Source organism: Chroicocephalus ridibundus, chromosome 2 (assembly GCF_963924245.1).
Source record: "Chroicocephalus ridibundus chromosome 2, bChrRid1.1, whole genome shotgun sequence".
Taxonomy (NCBI): domain Eukaryota; kingdom Metazoa; phylum Chordata; class Aves; order Charadriiformes; family Laridae; genus Chroicocephalus; species Chroicocephalus ridibundus.
This window is the reverse complement of record NC_086285.1, coordinates 117,050,269-117,076,758: the sequence shown is the minus strand read 5'-3', so window position 1 is coordinate 117,076,758 and position 26,490 is coordinate 117,050,269. Positions and strand designations below refer to the sequence as shown.

At 38.0% G+C, this 26,490-nt stretch overlaps 1 protein-coding gene across 1 annotated transcript in view; it reads right to left on the bottom strand.

Annotated features, from left to right (window-relative positions):
* Positions 1-1,666: 1,666 nt before the first annotated feature.
* Positions 1,667-26,490, bottom strand: part of YES1 (YES proto-oncogene 1, Src family tyrosine kinase) — a 52,060-nt gene continuing 27,236 nt past the window's right edge. Inside the window, exons 2-12 of the mRNA XM_063326663.1 lie at positions 18,511-18,783; positions 14,010-14,109; positions 12,795-12,893; positions 9,577-9,680; positions 9,235-9,384; positions 8,863-9,018; positions 8,412-8,591; positions 5,974-6,050; positions 5,467-5,620; positions 4,777-4,908; positions 1,667-4,017 (exon numbers count right to left, since the gene is read on the bottom strand). Coding sequence (XP_063182733.1) covers positions 3,809-4,017; positions 4,777-4,908; positions 5,467-5,620; positions 5,974-6,050; positions 8,412-8,591; positions 8,863-9,018; positions 9,235-9,384; positions 9,577-9,680; positions 12,795-12,893; positions 14,010-14,109; positions 18,511-18,783 — 1,634 coding nt within the window. The 3' untranslated portion in view covers positions 1,667-3,808. The remainder of the gene's footprint in view (positions 4,018-4,776; positions 4,909-5,466; positions 5,621-5,973; positions 6,051-8,411; positions 8,592-8,862; positions 9,019-9,234; positions 9,385-9,576; positions 9,681-12,794; positions 12,894-14,009; positions 14,110-18,510; positions 18,784-26,490) is intronic.

Sequence of the window (26,490 nt, the reverse complement as noted above, 5' to 3'; positions counted from 1 at the left end):
CTCTGGTGCCTGGAAGGTCCATGGCAGTCCTGCTCCTGCATTAGGATCAGGCTGAGGCAGGGGCAAGGTGTGCTGCTCTGAAGGCACCCGCACAGAGAGTCCGAGTACCTACTGCACAAGACAATAGCTAGTGGATGAATCACGACTCTGGACTTCAGCAGTTATCCACCCAGACCTGCTTACGGCGCCCAAATCAGTTATTCAAATTGAGTCTTAAATTCCTTAGCAAGGTGTGGGAATCTGAATCTCCTGTTTGCAACGTACTGCTTACCTGTGGTTTAAACCCAACATGACCGCGTAGCTCTAAGTCCTGCCTGTTGGGGGAAAGTTGGCACAAATACAAACACCTACGGCATCTTCACAGAAAATGTAAAGAAACTGAGAAGTTTATTGGATCGAATAGATCAAAATAAATAACAAAGGTGGGGGCTCATGAAGTTTAGTTGTTTTATATTCATTTATACTCATTCCAGCTGTGGATAATGTGTTTTAGAACAAGCAGTATTGTAGATGACTACGTGTAAGGCAGCATTCCGGCTTGTTTCTACCCATCAGCAACTCTAGGAGACTTTTTTTTTTTTAAAGGAAAAAAAAACCCAACCCCAAAAAAACCTTTCCAAGGCTACTTTTCAGTGGTAAGAGCTACTCCCAACCCTAGTGAAATGACAATTCAGTGGCTGCAAGGATAAGAACACATAAGGTTCTTTTCATAATGCTTTATGCCAAAATAGGGATGCATTTTATCTAAATAGTAGGATTGCACACATTTTTATGTTTGAAAGTTTACTCAAAAATAGTGTGAAGATATTCTTAAAATGCTACAGCTTGAAACAACGCATGACAGAACCAATCTGCCGGCCTAGCACGCAGAATGGGTACCGCAAGGTTCTGATGGACGAGAATACAGATTACCAGAAATTACATGACTGTTGTAATTAAAAATAGCAAAACATTAATTACATAACAGGAAATACTAAAAATACAGTAAACTTTGCAATTTGTAGGTTCTGTAAGTATGGTTTTTAGTGCCGTATTAGTTATTACTGAAACTCAAACAGTGCCGGCTCCTTGATCTACAGCGTCACTGTATATACAGGTCAGGACTTGCGGTTTGAGTTGTACTGGTCGTTGAGACAGGAAACATTCAATGAAGCTGAGATAAAACAACAGCTATTGCAAGAACAACTGTATAAAATTCCCTGAAAAACTGCACAGAAGTCAACAGTGGCTGCTAATACCTGATAAAGGAAAAGAGAGGAAACGTGTTTGCCCTACAGCGTGGCCGTGATGGCCACAGGCGAGTCGATCCTGGACTTGCCCTCACAAGAATCCCAAGTCCGTCTGTCTGTCCGTCCATCACAGGGGTTAGTTTTAAGTCTAGACAGAACTGTTCTAGCCTATTCCTGACAAAGACTTCTGAACTGCTCAAGAAAATCACTCCCTTTTCACAGCAATAACGCACCATGAACTCAGCGTCTTGTATGAAAGTACATTAAAATACTTTACAGAGGATAAAAATACACCCAAAACTCAGGAAGGTTTTATTACCCTCCTTTTCTCCTCAGTGTGAAGGCTACTCTGCTTTTGTCCCCCTCCCGCCTTTCCCCGTTCCCCCTCCCCCCCTCAAATAAGCAGATGCAATCAAGGAGAAATTTATTTTGAACCAATTCTGCAAAACAGTTCAACAATGCCATACTTTATAAAAATACTTAGTTACATAATTAAACTTATTACTATTTATATAAAAAGTGTGAATGTGAATTTTAAACTCTGTTAGGGTAAGAACCACATCAAGGTCTTCAGGTGAAACAAATAAATTTTCATAAACATACAAACTCTTTTGGAGAAGTCTTATAATACACAACCATTTACAATGAACACGTTCGTTAAGTTAGTGTTTTATTCCTTTACTATACAAGTGTTATTACAATGAACTGTTCCATTCAGTAATTAAAAATCCAAACAATGCCAGTGTCAGTTTTGGCATTTTTTGTTATAACTATTAATACATAAACTCATATGATTGTGTTATTAATTTTAAAATATTTAGAAAAATTAAAATGCCATTGTAGTTTTTGGGTTTTTTTGATTATTTTTTGTATGTGTTGTTTTTTTTTTGTTTTATTTTTGTTTTTCTTACGTAAAGCCCTTTTAAAATTTGATAACCACAGATGTATAGGTGATGAGCGAGGATGAGGGAAAACAAAAAATGATGGCACTGTTCTTACAAAGATCTGTTTGGTAGCTGGATTCAATGTAGTGTAAACCCATGAAGAATGTGAAGTTTAGTACCAGAACTATATTACCAGCTTTTCTGAAATTCATTTGTTGGCTAGCTTTACAACGATAATATGAATTCCAACCTGGTAGCGAAGTAAGAGTTTAGTGTTTCAAAATTGAAGTACATAAGCTTGATCAGAAATTCAAGAACCTCATGCAAACTGTTGAGTAAAAGACATGATGTTATTGCTTGATATGTCAGTAGCCAAAGAAAATAAATCTCGATGTAGTGTCAGCTGGGCTGAATGCCAGCAAATTTCAATGTCACTACGTTCGGACAATATTAAATATATTTTACCCTTTTTAGCTTTCAAACTTTCACATTTTCTTTTGTTCATTTTTAGTTAAATAATTCTGTAGGAAGGGCAGAAACGGGAAGAGCAACTGCGTGTGAGTGTGTCTTAATAGTCAAGAAAAGCAAAAGTGCAATCAAATCCCTGAACTAGTGACAGCTGGCATTGGTGGCACCCACCCTTGTTAACACACATAAGCCACATACGACAGTACCAAACCTGTCTCTGCAAAAGGACTATAGAGCGTCCGTTTACCAGCTTCAGTCTTGCTTTCCTGGTAAGCTTTGTTCAGGTAGTCTTCCCATACAAAAGCTCGCTGTTGGATTGGAGCATTAATTAAAAGATTAAAGGCTTTCCCCCCCTGATTGTATTACATAGCTTCAAGTTCAAATATCATCATACTTTATCAACACAATTTTATAAAATATTACCTCAATTTTCTAGTTACCTTCATTATTCTTAATTAGCTACGCAGAAAGAAAAAAAGAAAAATATCTCATGCTACTTTCCAGTTACATTAATACAAGTATTAACACAGTGCATTATGCCCTCTAATTTCACTATTGAGGTCTACCATTTAGATCAAGTTTCTCATTCACTGTTCCAATTTCTCTTTTAACCTGCCTATCCTAATTAAGTCCGTGCAAGAGGAAGCTTAGAGATCAAGGCTATGCATCAAATATAGTTGTTATAGTTGTACCATCTTTTTTTTTTTTTTTGCTTTTGGGGGTAGGGGGGTGGGGATGGGGGCACACAAGTAATTTTGAACACAGGGAGTTTTACAGAACTGGAATAGAATTGCTTGGTCCCACAAAGTTCTTCTGCTTTAAAAATGTCTTACCCCAAGATCACTAATTCCAGACAATTCCCTCTGTAGTAGGGGGGAATGCAGCATGATTATCAAATGTTGGGAAAATAAAGGATTTGAAACATTGGGTTTTCTGCTATTATTGACACCAACACACATTTTTCTACCCCGGAATTTTCAGTAAGCTTCCTTTGGACCCTGAAAATAAGTTGGGAAAGAGGAAAAAAAATAAAAACATGTCATTGGTAAATTAGATTATAACACTTGAAAAGTGGTTTTGTGCAACTGCATTATGAAATTCCAGTTTGCCATTAAGAGCATGCAAAGTAGCGAAGATTTTCTTTCCTTTGATTCCTTTTAGACGTCAGGAATTCTTTGCAAGTCTTTTACATTTGGCAGATTTGTGCATGTTATATAGACTGTTGGCTTATAAATTGTCTCCGGGCTGGTACTGTGGTTCTGTAGCAGTAAAGTAGTCCTCCAAGAAAGACTGTATATATTCAAATGTTGGTCTCTCATCAGGGTCCTTCTTCCAACACAGTTTCATTAACTCATGGAGAGACTCTGGGCAGCCTTGCGGGCAAGGCATTCTATATCCACGTTCCACTTGTTCCAGAACTTCCCGATTCACCATCCCTGAAAGGAAAGCACGTTAGCTCTGAATAACGTTATGCAAAGAACAGTTTCCCAAAGTTCTTCAAGTGTCTCTCCAGACACAGTGCACGTGAATCTACCATAGCAGAACCTTTAATGAACACACTTCATAATGAATGAGTTTTTTACATTTTGCATTAAATGCATTTTCTGAAAATTATTTCCTTACACCGTTAATTCCTCAATACCTGGTCTTTCTTCCATTTGTGTACTTCCCCACTGCCTTGGACCTGTCCTTTCAAAAAAGAGACTTGAGCACAAATACTTTCTGCCTGCCTTCGGTTCCATTCGAGGACCACTCCATTTGAAGTCAGGCCAAGAAAAGGCATTTTATACCTAACAGACCTGCCTTAGAAATTCCAGTCACGGCAAAATATCTGACAAAATGTTGCATATGTTTAGTTTCAAAAACTGGTCTAGCAGGTTCACTCTACTGATGCTCACTGTAGCCTGGGAAAATGTCAAAAGCAGAAATTTCAGGAACAGACAGATAAGAAGACACAAGGATATCCACTATTCTGAAATGAACTATCAGTCACATTTACAAATGCTACATATAATAGTTAATCTGTAATTAAAACAAAGTAGCTTTGTCAACAAAGGAACCAGTGAAACAAAACTAAGTTTTTGTCTCTGCTTGTCAACTGTGGGCTCTGAACGAAGGCAAATAAGTACAAAAGGTAACTTCAGAAGAACACAACACCACAAAGAAAAGAAAGATCTATTACATTTTCCTCTTACCTGGATATGGCACTCTCCCCTTTGTTACCAGCTCTGTCAGTAAAATTCCAAATGACCACACATCGGACTTGATTGTAAACCGACCGTACAATGCTGCTTCAGGAGCGGTCCATTTAATTGGAAATTTAGCTCCTGCAAACATTGGAAATACAGATACTCAGTTCTCCCTTGTTTATGCATAATTTGCTTACACTTTGAAGTATTTTAAAAAGAATACTGCACTCAAATTTTTCTTATGTTTTGCTTTGTTGACAAAATTCGAGGTGGTTTAGTATTTGAATATTTCAAACTGGAAAGCAGTTTCAAACTAGGGCAGCAACTACTGGCTACAATTTCTGTAAGCACTTAAGACATCTGGGATTCTTAATTAAATATCTCTCAAAAAGTGGGATGATTTTCAGAATCCGACGAGCAACCCCTCTGGAATCTCAGCTCTCTTCAAACTGTACCAAGTTTTCCCCCCCAAAAATAACTAAAAACGTTTTTTGAAAACATAAGCAAACTGACAGATAATTTTGAACATTTAAGAAGTTTACTAAAATTACACTTAGGCGAGGGGGACACCTGAACACAGCTGTGAAAGCACACTTACGCATAATCTTTATTAATGCAGACACACACAGACACATTCTGCTAAATGTAATAGTTTTAAGTAAGGTCTTATTTACTCAGTAGATAAATCAGTCTTACCTTGTCTTGCAGTGTACTCATTGTCCTCTATTAACCTTGCTAAACCAAAGTCTGCTATTTTACACACAAGATTGTCTCCTACGAGAATGTTAGCTGCCCGGAGATCCCTGTGGATGTAGTTCATTCTTTCAATGTAAGCCATGCCATCAGCAATCTTGAAAATAAAGTTTTATTAAAGATTATTTTTCATTACTATACACGTTTCTCCCAAGCATTAAGCTGTACCCCTTTATTTTAGCTCCATTCTCACTGTATAGGAATATATAGGGGTATAGCATAGCAAGAGCTTGTGACAGCACCGATTAGAGTGTGTCTGGCTATTCAGTATCGGCTGATTGGGAACTACACTGTTTCTTTTTGACAAATTACAAACCTAAACAGAAGATGCAATACAGAACAGCCCACAATAGCCAAAGAGTTCAATAGTCATGTTTGGTTGATATCCGATACAGTTTTAGATCTCTCCTCTAAGCACAAAATACAGATTTGTTGGTTTATACCATGTACCTGAGCAGCCATGTCGACAAGCTGTGGGAGTTTTAAGTATTTCCCTTCTCCTTCTTTAAGGAAGTCTAGCAAGCTGCCTGTAAAAGATGACACATTTTGGGTATTAAAAAGGAAAACCCCAAAATATTAACTTCACCTGAAAATAAAAATGAGATTTTTTTTCCTAGACGTGATGATTTACATATTAATCACCCAAAATACATATTTGAAAATCCATCATTTACCAGAATACACGACTCAAGGACTGTACCTGTAGTTGCCTCTGTCCTGATAAATAATTAGGGCAAGTTTTATCCCAAGGTCTTGGAATCCATTTCAGTAATTCAGATAACCGAACACTGATAAAACAGACTGCCGCTTGATGATTATATGGTAATACATCTGGATTTCTCCCAATATTCCTGGTATTAATGCCCTTCCTAGCTGGACATTTTTCCACTGTGAGATTTATAATTAAAGAGCAAAAAAAAAAAATCTCCTATCCATTACTTTTTCTGCCAGCTCCAATTATATACTAGAGAAATTATTCTGAACTTTCTGTTTTTATTTTGTTGCTTTTTCTTCCTTACAGAGGAAACCAAAAGTATCTTCCATTCTTTACAATATATTATCTTTTCCCATTTATATAATGCCATTGTGTCCAGAACATTACAACGTGAGTAGTATTTGAAACCAGTTCCGAGGACCTGCGCTCCTCCTAAGACAGCAATCTTTACACAAGTAGTAAAACTTTGTTTCTGGCACAACAGCTTTCCCTACAGGCGTTACTACGCCACAAGGGTACAGGAACACGATCTCTTCTTTAAGAAACTGGTGAAGACCGATAACTAACCAGTCTCATCGCAGTCAAAATTACGATGACAGAATTACAAGTGTGCCAATGGTGGGGGGGAAAAAACCCACTGATCTGCGGATCTTGCAGTGGATTCACGGCTGTAGCTGTGAATTAGATACCTCCAATGTGTTTTTAGTCGCTTACTGTATTTTTGCATTGAAAGTAAAAGCGTGGCATGCCAGACCCACACTGCTCCTTCTGTTTGTTATCTGTGTTTGCACAGACTTTTCCCCATCTTGGTTCATGAGCTCAAAGGACCGAAGATGAGCAAAGATTTCACACTGACCTCTAGCAACCTGTCCGTTTTGGAAATAAAAGTTTGGGTACTGTGCCATTCTTACGCAGCTCTTTTCCTTGTAAAAGGAGGGGGAAAAGGAAAAAAAAAAAAAAAAAAAAGAAAAGCAAGAAAACCTTGTTCTAATGACTTTCAAGCATGAATTACCAATAAGGTTTTATGTTGTTTTGGTAAAATGTGAGAAGTTTTTCAAATGCAAACAGAGACTTCCAATGGCATTTTGTATCCATAACTTAAGACAAACATACAACTACTTTTCCATTTCTTTACTTCTGCTTTTGCCAGGTAACATCCCAGTTCTGATTTTAATTTTTTTTTTTTTTTTATGCAGAATGCTGTAAAGCGTTTTTTTAATCCTGATTGTCTCGCCAAAACCCGATTTCTGAACACTGAAAACTGATTTTGCATGGCAGCTTTAAGATCTGACAGAGGGATTGTCTGGTGTTATTTAAGAACTACACCACCACCACAGATGGAACTTTAATATTTTCTGTTCCTTTCTACCTTTTAAAACTTATACAACGCTTAAAAACCCCATCTAACCAGGAAAAAAAAACCCCTACATATTTGTGGCAGAGTACTGAACACAAGAAGCCACTCTCTTGGACTTTAACATCGTTCCTATTTTTTACCAGGATACCAAAATTTCTCTGTGAGGTGAACAGAAGTCTGCGTTTTATAAAACTGGAATAATTGACTTGAAAATCTGCTGCTTCTTAACACTAATATGCTTATGATGTCTATTTCTACATTCAGCTTAAATCTCTAAATCTCTGTTTCAGCAGTAGGGGGAGGGAGAAATGATATTCAGCAAAGGAAGAAGGACGAAAGACTGAAAACAAGGAGGTAATGGAGGCAGTGTGGAAAAAAAAAAATCCTCAACCTTTTAAAAATTTACTATTTCACTGCTGGAAAATAAAAACTAAAAAAAACACCCTAAACCCAACTGATTCTGTTGTCGTGAGTATGATCTGTTTACAGGTGGGCATATTCTCATAATAAGATTCGCAGCTATATCGTCCAATTTAAATGTGACAGGCAGTACACACTAAAAATGAGGAAAAAAACCCCAATCTTGTACTTGAAAGATTAGCAAGGGTGACACAGATGTGCAAAAAAATCATGCCTCCACCCACGATCTAAATTAGAACTGCTTCAAGTAGGTCAAGCATTGCTCATTTTAATTTAATCAAAATTGTCATTTATACTCCAGTCAGCTTAAACCTAACATTAATTAAACATTTAATTTGTTGCTGGGATCTTAAATAATCTTTTAAATGTAGTATCTTCAAACTATTCTGCACACACCTTTTGTCATGAATTCAGTGACGATGTAGATTGGTTCCTCAGAAACAACAGCATAGAGTGGAACAAGCTTGTCGTGTCGTAATTTCTTCATGATCTGAGCCTCCTGCAGGAAAGCTTCTGGCATCATTGTACCAGGTTTTAGTGTCTTGATCGCTACTTTTGTGGTTCCATTCCATGTTCCTAGAAAAACAAATTAGATTTCATTCTCCCCTATGGTACCAAAGAGGTTTTCTCCTGAAACTGTTTGCTTTTTGCATGTTTTGTTAAGCTAACAGTATAATTATAAATTTAAAATATATTGAATATTATCTTCACCCTTACATGACTGATGGTAGTTGGTACTTTTCCAATTCTTTATCAGGTTATCTTTTCAGATCCCAATACTGATTTACTTAAAATACTATTAAAACCTTCACACGAACAACTGAAAGGTGTCGCATTAAGCTCTTACCCATCCATACTTCACCAAAACATCCTTGGCCCAACTTAACTTCCAGCCTTAAAGATTCTCTAGGAATTTCCCAGGCATCTTTTGCTAGTCCCTGTGTTTGTGGTTTCACAGTGGGACACACAGTTGTTAGCTTATGACACAGCCCATCAGCATGTTCTGCAAAATGGAAAAAATAAGCTTTGTCATTAAGCAGGGGTATCACTGTAACAAAAGTAACACCATGATGTTGATAAAAAGAACAAGTCTATTCACTGTTTGTTGAAATACAAAAGAAGTTTTATAATTTTGAATATTAGAAATAAGCTGCATATGCAGTTTTTCTTCCTAGTGATAGACAGAAGGTAGCATTGGGACTCTAGAACTTGGTCTTACCTCTGTAGTGTTTCACCAACTTCTGTAGAGATTCAAATTGTGCTCTGGTTGTGATATAGTATCCACCATTGTCAAGTTTTCTGATTTTGTAGTGTTTCACATTATCACCTCTGACCTCATCCCAGTCACGTATGGAAAGGGAGTAAGCACCTAGGAAACAAGTCATACTTGGTTCTTCACCAAAAACTTAAAAACATATTTAACACATCTCCCTAACTGTCATTATACACATACATGTGTGCACATCCATATGTATAATGTGATAGACGTAAAAATGGTCATTATGTCCACCTTGGGGGTGAGGAAGTGGGAGAGGGAAGAGCTATACATAAATATACACACCTTTAGTGGTTTCACTCTCTCTTACTAAGAAAATACCACGCTGGTTCCCAGGATTTAAAAGTAGCCTTTCTGCATCCTTCCTGCCCATCTTACCAAAATACCACCTAGAAAGTGTTAAAGGAAACATGTGTAAGTAAGAGCTCCTATGTTTTGATAATTATGTAAATACAAGATTTAGAAATCTCACGCATTGACTGAACGACTAGTATCCCAAAGCCGTTACAGATCAACAAAAGTAATGACATCCATATAATCAAAGGATTAAGATGACCTATTGCTATACGACTCTCATTTCTACTGTTTGCAAAATACATGTAAAGAGGCCTCTATCTGCAAATACTATGTTTTTATGATGGTTTAATAACGGACATCAACAGGACTCATCATCGAAAGTAACACCTTCCTTCCGGTTAAGAAGTTCACAGGTCAAGCTGCATCAGATGACAATGAAACACTGTTAGTAGCACACGCAAAACACTGCAGCAGCTGCAACTACCTTCTCTAAGAAGTTTTGGCTACCTGTTAAAAACACCAATATTTAATGCAAAATGGGCGTGCACAAATATCACCAGATCACAAGTTCATTCAGGTTGTAAGGGGCGCTTGGGAAGTCTCTAGTGCAGCCTCCTGCTGCAATTGGGGTCAGCTGTGAGACCAGACCCGGCTGCTCAGGGCGTTGTGTCCACTCCAGTCTTGAAAACCTTGAAGGATGGACCCTGTACAGCCAGCCTGGGCAACCTGTGCTCTTGCCTGGCTGTCCTCACGATAAAGAGGTTTCTTCTTATACCCAGCTGGAACCTCCCCTGTTACAACTTCTGTTACCTCCCACCCTTCTGTACCTCAGTAGAGGGAGCACTTTTTCCTGCGGATCAATTACCAACAGCCCTGTAGTGGGTATCACTTGTCTCCGAGTAACACTCCATCTTTGTTGCATCATTCTGATACCAAAAACATGCAGACATTTTGAAACACCTGTGTTGTTTTTTTTCATTCCTTAAGTTCTTTCACAAAAGGAATTTCTTCTTCTATGCTCCCGAAGAGTGCTCGTCCTGACGAACAGCCTTCACAAAGCTCTGTTCTGAGCCAGCGATAATTTTAAGGTCCATCTCCCAGTGAATTCCCAGACTTTGGAGTAACACTTTTTTCTACCTATATTTTATTTTGATTGTGTGCCTCAGAAGTCACAAAGTGATGCAAAGTGTAGATTTCAAGCATTTTCATTTGGGATCATCACAACATCAAGCAAAGCTGGCTTCATGATTGTTGGGAGAAGAAAAGAAAAAGTATTGGAAACTGCTGGAAAACAATGGTTTTGTGGGTGAAACATTTTGTAGGGGAAAAACGTAGGTAAGGAGGGATAATTTTCTTGGCCTCTGAACAGAATGGCCTGTGCAATCGCTTGGGAATTTGAAACTTATTCTTACTTTTAATTGTATTTGCAGTTTGACTACGTAAGTAGACATGCAAAGTTAGAATTGGATATGAAAGCACATACACTTGAGACAATTTGGATGTAACTTAAAATCTTATTGAAGCACACTTGAACCCAAGTTAATTACTTCACATGAAAATGCCTCTTCCCCAGACTACTACAACGATTTACAAACTGTATGGTAAAGTACTATTTTATTTCATTACCTATAAAGTAATAATAGGGTTTACTTTTTCTTTTTATGAGCATTAAACATTTATATTATGGTATCATTCAAAATGCACACGCATAATATGGATCCCGCCACAAGCAGTTTGTGATATAAATGCCTTCAGGTATTTATAAGCCCACTATAAAGAAAATCCTAGCAACCCGGGGCCGTGTATTGCTTTCGCATTTGTAACTCCAACTGCAATCACAACACAAAAATCTATAAACGCTATCAAAGCTCAGGGCTAGCAAATGAACTCTAAAGCAAATGAACTCTATTCCAAATGCTGTGGCAATATTTAATAAAATTGGCACTAGGTTCTTTAAAATAGTAATTTTAAAAAAGCTTCCTCACTTATTACCCCTCACTCTTACCTCTAGTTATCACATAAACCTATGACAAAACTCCCCTCCTTTTGTTTTGCCAGTCTTTAGAAGCAATACTTTCTTTGCAGAAACACTGCACTCTTAGTTTGCAAAGTGCTATCATTTCTATTTTACCACCACTGCAGCTGTAATGACAATGTGCTTTTATTGTATAGGTTTGTTTTTTGTTGGTTTTTTTTTTTTTTTTTTTTTTAAAAAAAAAGCCCTCGACTTTTTTTTCAAAACATCTGAAGTCAATAATTTTAAAAGCAGCCGAAACTCAAGGGCATAAAATAACAGTGTGTCTCTGATGCAATCCCTTTTTAATAGTAAAGAGCCAGGTGAGAGCGGCAGCAACATGCTAAAGTCTCAGCTCGAGATTCAGGAAACATCTTGGAAATCGGGCACTTTTCCCAGAAGGGCAGCAGCAAACACAGAAGTGAACAGATTGTGTATCAGGGAATTGCTTATTGGCAGTAACATGCCTGTGTATTGAAGCAAGAGTTGCGGAGCTTTGTATTTCTAGTACAACAAACACAATCAATCCCTTGGAACAATTATAACCTGAAACTGAACCCCAACTCACAGTTCCCACAATAACTTCATGTGATTCTGTAAGTGCTCTGGGATCTTTGTTTGTAAATAAATGTAGGAAGTACTGGTACCCAAAGCAATACAGTTTTCCCAATTCATAGCAGTCCTTAGTGTGCCTAACAATTTTGTCACCAAAAAAGTTGTTACAGGTTAATAGATTAGCAATAACTATCCACACAAATGTTTTTCTTAGAATGTAAGATCAGGTGCTGCCAAGGCTATAGCTGATCTTGAACTAGCGTTTGGCAAAATAAGGATAAAAACCTAGAGTTGATGATGTGTGAACTCTTGTAACTAAAAAACATCCATTTCTTTTTTATATGAAATGCAATGCACATCCCCCAATTCTTATCTTCATTACTACATTCTCCCATCCTTTTCCCTTTAGCCCTACATATAGCAAGCGGCATAAAACATTTTCATGAGTGTCCACCCCACGCTTACTTATAATTATACCTTTGACTTCACCCAAGTAGCACCGCTATCCCTTAATTAGTAGTATTATCCTACTTTACCCTTAAATAGTACATATACTGAATTAAAGGAACAGCATCACCACAGGGCACGAAGTGTAGAATGGATACTAAGAACAGATTGACAGGATACAATGTCTTACTCTTCTGCTTGAATGGAGTCTGCAGGAGCTACGTAATTGCTGGGGATGTAGCCTGTTTTTCCTGTAGCAATGGATCTTGCTTCCCACCAGTCTCCTTCCCTGCAACGCAACACCGGTTATCTCTTCCACATTTAAACAACACATCATTCTCCAGCAGTTACAACGTCCTCACGCACAAAAGGTAGGTTAAATTTAGGTAACATGTTGTTTTAATTATGAAGGCATCTAAAATAGTTTGTGCTGTACCTAAATACACTTTTCTTTTCATTGTAAGAAACATGAGTGCCTCTCAGTGGAATTTTTTATTTTAAAACATTTTGGTTTTGTGGGGTTTTTTTGTGTGTGTGTGGGGGGGTTTAATGTAAAAGGAATTTATCCATATATTCAAAACACAAACTTGCAACAAAACATTTTATGGAAGAGATGTGTAAACAAACTTCCCAGTTCTCTAGTCTTCGTCTGCCTCTCCTGGATCATTCTGCCTGTACACTGACAGTCAGCTAATAACATTAGACAACTGGACGAATGAAAACTGCTACATGTATGAATTAGAACTATTAACATGGCCAAAAGTTGCATGTAAAGAAATCTCCAAGGTGAACAAATAATTTCCTCTCCACTAGACTTCTAGAAATCAGGCCATAATACTGTAAGGCCGCTGCAATTAAACTAGAACATCAAACTACTGCTATCCGAGGATGGATTTACTGCGGAGGCCAGCTAGACATGCTTCCGCGGCCAGAAGTTCCTGCATATACAGCCAGGGAGCTTGCCTCTGGCATTAGTGGTGCAGCGCCGCTGGCTGCACCCACCTCCCCATCAGATATGGAAACCCACCAGAGAGAACCTGCAAGGCACAGAGCCTGGGATGGGGTGGGACAACCTGTGTCTCCACCTCTGCTGCCCCAAAGCGGGTAGCTGCACCTCGCTGCAGCAGGCAGTGGGAGGATGCCACCCAACCAGCTGAGAGGGAGAAGGCTTAGGGCCACTCCAGTCACTACAGCCCGACACCTGCACCCAAACGTGACCTCAGCCTGAAAATTACTGTCTTGCCAGTATCAATATTTTAACCCCATGCTTGCTGAACTCTCATTCAAGAAATAAAAAAGCCCCAACATATCTACTCGTCACTGAGATAGGACACGCAGATTTCAAGAAGAGTTAAGGATCTGCTTATTCCCAACAACAATGAAGTCTGTGAATGAGAACACTTACGTGTTATTTATTATCTGGAACCGTTCACCTTTCTTAAATGAAAGGTCATCTGTAGTTCTAGCTTCATAATCATATAAGGCCACAAATACAGTAACACCACCTTAGGAAACAAAACAAAAAACAACATGATATAGCAGTAATGCTGCAATACTTTATTTAAGGACTTGTCCATGAAATAACTCATCAATTTTGATTTGGAAGCAACTAAACACTCTGGGTTGCATCTCATTTTGGAAGCTGGATCAATAATCAGCTCATTTCTTAAGACAGAGGAAAGCCTATAAAGAGACATGCTAAAAATACGCTTCCACAGACACCACAAAAGGCAGCCAGATACATCACTGAAAGTATATTAATAATTATAGCAATTATATACAGAAACCTGCATAACACATCAGCAGCCAAAAAAAAAAAAGCTAGCTTCTTTATTAAGCTAGCTTCTTGTTTAAAAAATGCTATTCTAGAAGCTCCTACACCACAACAACAGTGAACCATCAGCCACTAATTTTTAGTGAAGTAGTTTCCTGTTGAACTTAGCTATAAATAACTGGTGTGTTCACAGGTTTCTGGGGTTACACATCAAGACCTACTCAAGGAATTGAAACAGAAATAAAAGTGTTCTGTTGGGGACAAAGACAGCTTAGGACTAATGATTTTTAACTCCATCAAGTCTACCCCTCAGTGAAGCAGACCCTTGCTGAGGATGATCCATCAGTGCATTACTCGAGGGAACAAGGACTGAGATATTTCACAGGACGAGCAGCTGCACTCCATCAACCCTAAGGAATTTGTCTCCCCATCCCACTCCTGCTACAGGGCACGTTGCTGACCATGTCCCACAAACAGGATACAGGTGTGAGAGATAGATGGTTGGGGGGTTCCTATACTTAACGTTAGGAAAACGTTTTCTATACTTAAAAGAACTAATCTATACAGCTGGGCTAAAAGAGAAAGAGGGACAGGCTATGTGAGATGTATAAGCTACGAGCAAAAATAAAGGACTATTGTACCATAACTAGAAGAAAGCGAAAACAGAAAATCGCAGACGGGCAATTCAGAAAGACCTTTTAAGCTCTAGAAATGCTATTTCACAGTCTAAGGGACATTTAGAAAGCCCAATGATAGTCCAAGCAATAACTTATTTTTAAAACTATAATATTAGATCTCCAGCAGGCATATATATGTACCAGGATATACATAGAAGACCACCAACAGAAACATGTTGCAATTAATTTTAGATGTTACAATTAACATGACAGTGATCAGAAAGAACAAACACATAATGCGATGGGTACTGTCTATATCTAATATTCTTTTACAATGTATGCTTTCTGATGTAAGAGCTCCTAATCACTTAAATATTTTCATTTGATTTAGAGTCTTCCTGTGATTACACTATCTCAGCAGGCTGCAGCTGGAAATGAATTTACAGTTCCTCTAGGAAAAACAGAACAAAAAGTCCCCATAGGAGGTTAGAGTAATGGAGGGGGTTTTTTTGAAGTGTGATTTATGAACTGAAAATGAATTAGAAAATTCCCTAGGAGTTAACAGTTCCTAATCTAAGTTAAAAATCAACATATTTCTACCAATTTTTGCCTGCATTACTTTGATGACACAAACTGCTACACTGAGCAAGAAAATTGTGGGGATACAAACCATATTCACACAAACAGAAGCCAAATGTTACAGAAATAAACCATCCCCCAAAGAATTCTTCAGCAGATGAAGAAAATCAATACTCTCAAGTCACAATATTACAAAAGTTTTTCACTGCATATAAAGAAACCGTGAGATTCCAAGAACTTCAAAACAAACTGTACAACATCTAGAAAGATACTAACATGGGAACAGGCAAGAGATGAACTCCTCTAGACAGCGCAGCACTAGTGAAAGTAACAGACTCAAGTGTAAACCATGCAATAAGAGAATTATCAGTAATTGTGAATATTTGTGTACTCTTAATTATTTGTAAAGAAAGAACTGGAAAAGCTAATATATAATCCTTGGAAAGTTTTGATTTCAACACTTCAGCTACCATAAACCCTCTTTTTATTCTCACTAACAAGTGTTATTTATCTCATAGCAAAGAACAATAAAATACTTCAGGAGAACAGCATCAGCCCAGAATGTTTTAAACAGATACCACTAAAATGATTTTTGAAGTCCTTTGCAGCTGTTTTCTTTGTGAAGGTGATCTGGTTTAGCTGTTCAAGCTATTTGTGGTGATAACATTTCCCTTAAAGGTTATCCTTTCATTAGGTCAGTATTTACATCCTCTAATCTTGGACCGGTTTTGGAGAGAAGACTTTACTTTCTTGCTCAGCATGAGGATTACAGAGCACTAGTGCTTACATGGCTTCATGGAAGGCAAGAACAGCGGCCCATTCTTCTGTTTCAATTTTCAGTAATATTCTAAGAATTCAAAGTATCTGATGACTGAGAACGCGTAATACAGGAGCAGCGTGACTAACTCTAATTTCTTCTCCTTTTCTGCTCTACATAAAAGATAGCTCAACTCTTTTCAGCCGCACTACAGACCATGATGACAACCATATCATCCTCTTGTCAGACGTCACTGATGGACTGGATAAGCACTACTGACACCAGGTCCTGTTTGACAAGCCCATCTATTCTCCTCCCTTACAAAACAAAGGGCCACAGAATGCAATCCAGTGTTTTATTTGTCACAAATACAGAAAGCTTACAGCCAGGTGAAGCTTGTCATCTTATTCCTTCACAAAACCACCCAATTTTGGTTGATCTGAAAATCGGTACTGAATGTACCAAAAAACTACTGGTGCATTTTTTAAATATTTTTTTTAAAATGTGTTTGTTTGTGAATGGGCTGGTTTTACAAAATGAGGAGGAATAATTACACATGCAGAATCATTTTACCTGATTGCAAAACGATGGGGGCGTTCACCCAAATCAGCCTGCCTGACGATAACTGAATTCACACTGATGAGAAATTTGATGAAAAATCTCTCCTGTTGATTCTGGTCCAAGATATAACATGCTTAACTACCAGCAGGAACAGGGACAAGCAAGAGAACATCCCTCCTGGTCTCTGCAACAATGGATTTGTGGTACCTGGGTGTGGGCTACATCCTTGATGTCTGGCAATACCCAGGAGTGCCCGCAAACACTGCTGGAGATTCCCACATGAACAAAGAACCAGATTTAGTAAGAAGAAACACACAGAGGTTCTTGGACGAGTTGAAGCACGATAAACTTTCCTCCATGGAGCTAACGAATAAAAAGTTATGCTGCCCTTACTTCATTTCTGCATCTGTTCATCCAAACCGGGGATTCAGAGCTGTCTCAAAAATTTTGAGACGGGACAGATGCTCATTCTAATTATTTGGTTTTTAATGAATTCCCAAAAAGGGAATACGAGGTGATCACTACATGACAATTCATATTTGGTTTCCCGAATTGCTTAATGTCAAGGCCACAGTGAGTTTTTAGGGATCTCAAGTTTCTTGTGTTTCAAAGATTTTAAATGCCACTGTAACGAAGCAAACGTGAGCACTGTAATTGTGCTAACATTAGAGGTTTGTGGGAAAACTAGAAATAGACTAATAAGGAATGATTTACCTTGTTTTGTGAAGTGTCCGTGCAAAGCTTCTAGAATAAATTATTCTTTCCTCTCTCTCAAAAAAAGAATTAAGTACAGCTTCCTCTCAAAAATATCCAGCAAAACTAGCGGGGTTGGAACTAGATGATCTTTGAGGTCCCTTCCAACTCTAAGCATTCTATGATTCTATGAGATTAGCCATGTGCACAAAATAAATGTTTTTTGTAATGAAAGTGTAAGATTTTGATATAAAGCTGTGTTTATAACATCAAACATGCATATCACTTTAAAATGATGTATCTTCGGAGGCTTTATATCTCAGCCAAGAAGGTCTCTGCACCTTATAAATTCTGTTCTTACATTTTCAACATTTTCTCCTTAACAATGAGAATTCTGCTCTTTTGTTTCACACATCTTGTTCATATAGTAAACTATACTGCATAGTCCTGTTTAGCTTTATAAATGAACACATTCAATGTTACATTAATATAAGTAACTTACAGCTAATCAAATAAGTCTGAAAATCAGTTTAAAATATCAATTGCATGAACTTGAAGTGTTTTTCATTTTGCACCTCCCTCCAAAAGTTTAAAGCCATTATCACCCGTGCATCCCTCCAGCAGCTTATACCTGCTAAGACAATTTTAACAAGCATTTCCATTACTGCCTTTAATAAATCTTAAAATTTCTCTGTGCTGTGATCCTAACACCGCCCCAAAGTAAAAACACAAAAGGCAAAACACCCAACCCCCAGTCACTAGTGAATATGGGCTGAATTATTATCTGAGCAGTAAAGATATTGAAAATCATAAATCCCTATTTTAAATTTGTAATTTATTTCTGTGTGGCAAGGGGTCATAGTATTTTTTTAATATGACTATCAATTAACAATAATAACAACACATCTTTTTATGTAACACTCACCTGTTAAAGTACTAGGATATGGACTTGGCACAGCTGAAAATGAAGATGATGCTCCTCCAAAAGGTGTCATTCCTGAGGGCCCTCCAAAAGGAGTCATGGAATGACTATTAAAATTAACTGCTGATCCCTTTATTGACGGTGACTGTGTTGCTTGGCTGGAGTCTGATCCATAATGGCTGACGTGGGAAATAACAGGTTCCGGAGTATTATCAGGTCTGTATTTCATGGATGGACCTTTATCTTCTTTGCTTTTAATGCACCCCATGGTTGCTCCTGTGAGAATGAGAGGAAAGAATAAGTTCATCTCTATTTTGCATCTTTTGATAGTTAACACAGAAGACTCCCCAAAATTTACTGAAAATGCTGATTTATTACTGGTTAAAAAAACCAAAACAACCCCCAGGAATTTCTCCTACATGCAGTTTACAAAGCCTGATGAAAAAGTGTTCTGGAATAAAATTTAAGTCATTCCTAGACTAGAGAGGACATAATAACTTTTCCCTTACAACACGCATATGAACTGCACATTTGGATTATTCTTCATCCCAGTTGCTTGGTGGACCGTAAATGATAAAAAAAGAAAAAGGGGGAAAAAAAACAACAACAAAAAAGGGAGTCAGGCAACAGATGAGGAAAAGACTGAAGACTTCTGTAGAAGGGAGGAAGGGGAAACAGAGGTGACAAATCCCAAGCCAATTACAAGAAGCAAATCCAAAGCAATTATATGAAGAAAACGAGTGGGACATTCCTGCTTTCTTTTTTAAGCACCTGTGTGATAAGCTCCTGACCTGCTGGTGGTATTACAACTAATATCTTTAAAGATGTGGAGAAGTTTTCATCCACTGCCAGCCCCCCAAAATACAACTTTCAAACAAACCTGGGATATTCCCGTCCAGAGGACGGGGCTCTACAGTCTAACTAGAATTAGAAAAAAAAATTTAGAAGAGTAATCACAACTTCTGTGTAAGTTTAGAAACTGAACTGTGCCCAGACAGGTGACCATTTGTAGCCCTGATGGCCCAAGATTGCCTGCCACCAGATCCCACTACAGGCAGAATGTGCCAGAGCTGTTTACTAGGCAGACACCTATTACCTGCTGATGGAGGCGATCAGAGAGGAGACATGTCGCCAACAATTAAAATTATTGAGTTTTAAGAAGTCACCACCTGCCATTTATCAGGTAGCAGGCATTTTCTGGCTAACCCCAGCTGGGAAACAAATCAGGAAGAAAACAGGAGTCTCTATTCGATGCAGCACTAGTCTGGCATGAAAACTCCTATATTCTTGGGAAAAAATAAGTTAAAAATCTGCTTTAACTTCAAAAGGAGAAACCTCCACAAAAGTAGGAAATCAACTGCTCCACATTCTCTAATGAATCAATTAAAAAAAGTAAACAGCAACAGTCTGAAAGCATTAAAAATATGTCTTTTGATAACTACAATAACTTTCATGGAGTCTAACTAACAATTAGGGAAATTGTTTCCCATCGTGTGTCTAACTATTTTTTTCCTTTTAAATTCCCTATTACCTGCCTTGTTAACTATTAGACACAAAAATATGGAACAAAGTAAATCTTACTCAACAAATACTTAATATAGTCACACTGAGAGAAACTAATTCCCTCTGTATAACTACCCATTACAATATTAAAGACACTGTAATTTCCTCAAGAACCGTGAATCAGAGCTCCTAGAAAGAAGAAGGTCCATAGCCAGTGAAACACTGTACAAAATTCACTGCTCATAAAATTAAGAATATTCACCCTGTCAATTCAGCCCCTAATGCTGTAATGTAATACAATTACTGGTGCACAAACAAGCAACAAAGTCAAATAACGGCATATTTACAAATCTTGTCTGAGAGTTTTACACAGAATAATGAATCATCACAAAAGCACATCTTATCCATTATTTTGTTTTTACTTTTGATACTATTCTTGCCAACTCGTTATTGTGCAGAAATGTTAATAAACCAAGACTCAAATACATGCATGAGACATAATGTGTCTAAATACCTTACAAAAGAAGCCTTACAACCTACAGTAGAAAAGCCAGTTATTAAGTCACGATACGAGTCAACCAAGCACCCAATCACATAATTTTAATTTCTCTACCACTGCAAACAGACACTGTAATTTGAACCAATTTTTTGGCCATGTGTCTGCCTAGTGTGAATTCTTGCCTTACTTTGAGGCCTATTTCTTTGATTCTCTTTAAAAAACCGCGATCAAAGTTTTCTGCTGGCACTGAACACAAGCCCCATCGCATCCACAAAAATGTATTTGCTAACAGTAGTGATTCCCTGTTGTTAAACATCACACCAAACACACTACTTACGTTAATAAAGTAGATTAAAAGGGAAATGTATGAACATTTGTATGATTAAGTGTTCAAAACAATTTACCACTGCTGATTTGACCAAGTGGCAAATGACAAGGCTACCCCGTACTGCTACCACCCGCACCCGCTCACTCATTAAGCTGAGGTTAGCAACAAAAAGGTACCATTGGTATACTTGAGTGCCGCAAAGAAAAGCCCTTATTGAAGACCTGAATTCATTCTAGGGAAAGAGAGTCAGCCTCTCCCTTGCTTCTCCCCTCCCCAGCCACTTCACTGTTAAGGTAATCTTCTTTCAGGGGTTAAAGAGATTAACAGAGATTCAATCAGCACTTCAAAGAGAAGGATATCCAGAAATAAGCAGTTAAAAATTTAAAATCTCGACTTTTATAACTGCATACCCACAAACCAAAATTAAGGACGCAAATTCCTTAGCTTTTAAAAGTCAAAAACATAGGTGGATCTTACTATAGAACATTGTGTATGCATTTATAAGGAGGAATTAGAGGAATGAGGGGAGAGAAGGTAACATAAGCCAAGAGTGAGTAGCAGGGAAAGGAAAAATGATTGCCCATACTATGTGGGGGAAAAAACCCGACAACTTATTACTGTTAGTCTTGTAATAAATTACTGGATAAAGAAAAAAATCCCTAAGCAGCTGGTATGTAATGTTGGATTTGATTATGCTGGTACTCTATTTGTTATTAAAAATGTATGTAACAGAAATAACCTACAACTATTTTTATCACCCTTTGTCTGACTGGCAACAAAATATTAAGGAATACATTTCTGTCATAAAATTCATGGCTCTCTGTCTGAAGCACTGAACTCTTTTTAAAAATAGATACAGATAAAAAGTTCGTGTTTGCTCTGTAGAAGTCCATCTATTCAAAGAAATGCTGGCCCAAGGTATGTTATTCACAAGCCACTAATCCATTCCCATTAGCTAAATCATTATTTTAGACCAGACTGGTGTCTGAAGCAAACTACTTGAGTAACTTCAGCTGCTTGTTATTTCTTTGAAACAAATACCCTCCTGTTGGTTCTGATCAGCGTGCCCACGTGTTTGGTGGGTGGGTGGGTTAGGAGTCAGCTCCCTGGAGGTCCCATGTTCAGAAAGGCATGGACTAAAAGCACAGATATCTTGTTCTGCTTTCTAGATGAAAGCAATCCTATGTTTGAATGTTTTCAAGAAGAAACAGAAGCTAAAATGATTACTGGAAGGACAGGTGAAGGTCAGCAGGATGCCCACAAAAATCAATAGAAGAATCAGAGTACTCCAGGAAGTAGTCATCAAATGAGATTTTAGTGACATCTACTTTGACTTGGGCTTTTTGGAGAAGCGATACAAAGGGCAAAAGTTCATTATCATTCAATACTCAACAAACACCACAGACAATGACAGAGGGCCCTTAATAACCCCTCTGCCAAACAAGAGAGCTTCAAGAAAGTCAGTGCTGCCCTCTTATCTTCACAATTCTGTTTTATAGCAGAGTGCTGGATCACAAGGAAAGCTTTGTTCAACAACAATTGAAAAGTGTGGCCAGTAAAGCTTTCATGGTTTTTTTGTCCTGCTTTCCTTTCAGAAGGATGACCTACCAGACCAAGAAAAATGATTATTTCCTCAAGAGCCGTCATATTCTAGGATACTGACAAGCGGTTCCCCTCAGGGTGTCTGCAGCCTCATCCATCCAGCCTGGAGAGGGGGTGCCACTCGTTCATCCAATGTGTCTTTGCTCTTCCCAGTTGATAGTTACAGGAGTTATCTACTCATTGGTTCCCTGGGACACAAGGTTCTCAGGAATGCTTCAAGAAAGGTGTCCTACTGGTGTGAAGGAAGATGCTAGAGCTTCCTTTGAAAGAGGTGATTTTAATTTAGGTGGATAAACTGACAATCTGGTACAGTTAGCTGCCTCAGAGAAAAGCAGTCTGCAAATGCCTCTACACGCCACATTCATTCTCCCTCCATATTCTACCCATTGTCATCAAGATTTTGAGGGCTAGATGTTAGCCTCTGAAACTCTGAAGACCAAAAGCTGGGAAAGCCTCACATTTGTTTCACTTGCCATAGTGGATTTGATAACAAAACACATTCACTAGAGAAAAAAAAAAAACAAAAACAAAAACAAGAAAAATCTTCCATTTCTGTTACAATATAGCGTGTCCCCAGATGCCTTCTGGAGACTTCATCATGATGTAAGGCCAGGAATGACAGCCGCACATGGCCGTTCTGACATTCTGCAAAGGGAAAGACGCTCTAGGGAGTTGTTCTCTTTTCAGCCTCTGGCTAAACCGGGTACTAAAACCACACAAGAAATAAATGCAAGAGGTAACGCAAAAGAAAAATAACTAAGGGGAAGGGGAGGTTGGAGGTTGCAAAATTTATTTTTTCCATTACTTTTGAATACTGAAATTGTTCATACAGCCACACAGCCAAAAAGAGCACATAAGTCATTTTTCGCTATGAAGAGTCAAGTTAGAAGAACAAGCAAGTTAAATCTCTTTCCAGAAGGATAAAGCAAGACTGCAAATATCCTCCTGCCTAAAAATAAAAAAAACGCCAACTAAAAACCAACCCGCCATGCTACATAACATGAAAAATTTCACTTGAAGTTCATAAATTGCTAATAAAAAGATGAAAAAAACATAGAAGGATTTCCACTGCTACTCTACCTTCACTTCTCAGTGTTAGCAAAAAATAAATTGCTTTTACCAAGAAAAGAAGCATCTTCACTTCTCAAACATGAAACAAATGTCTTATAAAAAGGTCCTCTTAACTTTCAACTTAAGGCATGATTTAAAGTTATTAAAATTTCATGCAATGGTGAAGACAGGATATTCTGTGGAAAGTTTGCTAATGGATCCATTAGCTGACTGCCGACTATTTGCTCGAACAAGTGCAGAGCTGACTCCATCTGTCACCGGAGACACACGACCGATACTGGCTTTTCGTACGATAGGCAAACAATGCAGAGCATCCGCCAAACAGCTGTTTTCAGCTGGTGGTATCGAAAACTCATTTATTAGAAGTGACACAGATAGAAAGAAACAGAGATAACCAGAAAAGAGCCTAACGACCCCTCTGGCTAACACTATCACGTCCAACTGACTCCATCCATCTTTAACAGGTCACTGCTTCGGTATGAAAACATGGGTAGGATTTCTTGTCTACAAAGCAACCTGACATGTTTGTAAAGGAAAATAAATGAAGGAATTGCCCTGTGTTCTTTGCAGAGTATACACAATTTTTTAAAAATTATGCATTTTTAATCACGTGATAGAATTTATCTTTTATGAGCTGCCATAAACTGCGAAGTTTGCTTATTTTACCGTGATCAACCCATGGCATTTCAAAGAATGATGTTCTACTGGATTCAGTTTTATAATTAACAATAACGTTAGTGTAAAGAGACCTTGGAGTGTCTGTATCATTATGCATTTAAAGTGCAACTGACATGACCTTGTAATTAATGATCTAATATAAGGAGGAAAAAGTGAAGATAAAGGAAGAAGCATTAAGAAAAAAAAAAAAAAAAGACACTGAAGCAAGGATTTAGGTTACTAGAACTTCAACATTTCCCACATGTCTTCGTGCAGTTCTACCCAGAAAAATAACTATAAAGTAGCATTATTAGATCTTAAGTTGCCCATAAACTAAAAATATATTTAAAAGTAAAGAAATATCCTCTTTATCACTGACTAATGCAATCTGAAATTTTTGATCCTAATGCTTCTACAGACCAATCCTGCTTTTATCATGACTATACAAACATATTCAAGGAAAATTCTGGGGCTGCTGTGGCAATGCTTTTGATTTCATAGAAGCAGAACAAACCCCAGATTGTTTACTAATAAAGCTACAGCTAGCAACCCAGTGTAGAACAGAGGACTCTGTATAAAGAGAGAAAAAACAATGAGTACAAAATTGCTTTTCTAGTTGGACATTTTGCATTTCAGAGTTAAAAGCTATTGGAAATAGTACATATTTCTGTTCTAGCTAATTTATTTTATTATTTATTTATTTACAGGAAGCAGAATTTTAAATTTGCATTAAATTAATGATTGAGTCTGATCTTTCTGCTGGAGGAGCTACTTGCCTGGCTGACAATATCACTACAACTGTGCTCTGAAGGAATAACAGATTTCAAAACACTACATGGACAGTTAGGATAAACAAAAATTGCATAAAAAAGAATAAGGTCCTTCAATCCTTTACATCCTTTCATAATTTTTTGACTTCTTTTTTTGGAATGAAGGTCACTGAGTTTGATGGAAGCGTGCTTCCTCTGAGATTTGAACGGTTTTAGACATGGGGGACTTGCTCAGATGTATCAGACTTAGGACAGCGTATCCATAAAGGAGACTGAGGATTTCCAGTTCTCCAATTTGAATCGTCCCAAACAAAAGCTTCTCTCCTGAAGAAACACCTATCATCCAAGTTGGAACTAACAGGTAAGAAGCAGACAGTACAACCCTTGTCCCAATCCATACCAGGCCCTACCATCTGACTGCAAGGTCCCATTGGATGCCAGGTTACAAAGTTGAAGGAAAAATTAACTACTGCAACAACAAGTTCTAACAAATAAAGTGGAATTACAGATTATCAGTGAGCCAAAGTCAGGGGAGATGTGAGCATTCAGTTTTCCCTCTCAGTCACGCGTTCCTTTTAGCTGGACCAAACATGTAGAATCTCCTCCCACTTATTGTGAATTTGGACAGCTGAATCTGTAGAGACAGTCTTTCATTTTAAAGACAGGCAAAGGCTGCAGAAACACGTTGGAGACAATGATCATGTTGTGGATGACATGTGCCTGGCTCTGCAAAATACACACTCATAAAATTGTGTTTATTTATAATCAGAGTTTCGCCTACGCTATCTGAGATAGTGTGGGTTTTCCTTTGACCAGATGTGGTACGCAAGCATAGCAAGAAAAGGTGGCTTTTCCAATCAGACTAGTAAGCGTTCAGGAAAGACAGACTAGAGGTGGAAGACAGCAAGCATACTCTAATTTTAAAGACACTTCTAATCAAAGATGATCTAGTTCAGTATCTTGTCTTCAACAGCAGCCTTTGCCTCTAACCAGGAGCTCCTCCTTCACCATGGGCCTGGGCTCGGACTCTGACAACGAATAAAGTTTTCTCTCTTTAGGAAGAGTGACCAGCAGCAGATGCTTTGTGAGGAAAGAGGAGCAGGACGTGCACAGACTGAGATTTCTCTAACCTCCAACCATCTGTAGCTCAGAAAGCTCACAGTCAGATGGAGACTAAGGACTCAGCTATATGAGAAAATTTCTACAGGCGTGACCTAGCTTATGAATTTAAACTAATGTAGTTATGTTGATGCAACATCTGCACAGGATTTGCATTCTGGTATATCTTTACTTGAATTGTTTCATGCTGCCTGGTTGAAGTCAGAATAACCATATGCAAGAAAATAAAAATAGTTAGTACTATAATGATATAGATTTAAACATCATAACTTTCTGTTTTAGACAAGGCTTCTGAAAGGAGGTGAGTGTCACAGCCAAGACCTGGACTGAGATCTTCCAAGTGCGAACTGTAGCAGCCTGACTTTTAGTCTGCTACACCTGGGCAAGGCTTTCTTGTCAAAGCTGTTCAGGCATCTGAAGAAGCACATGTCCAT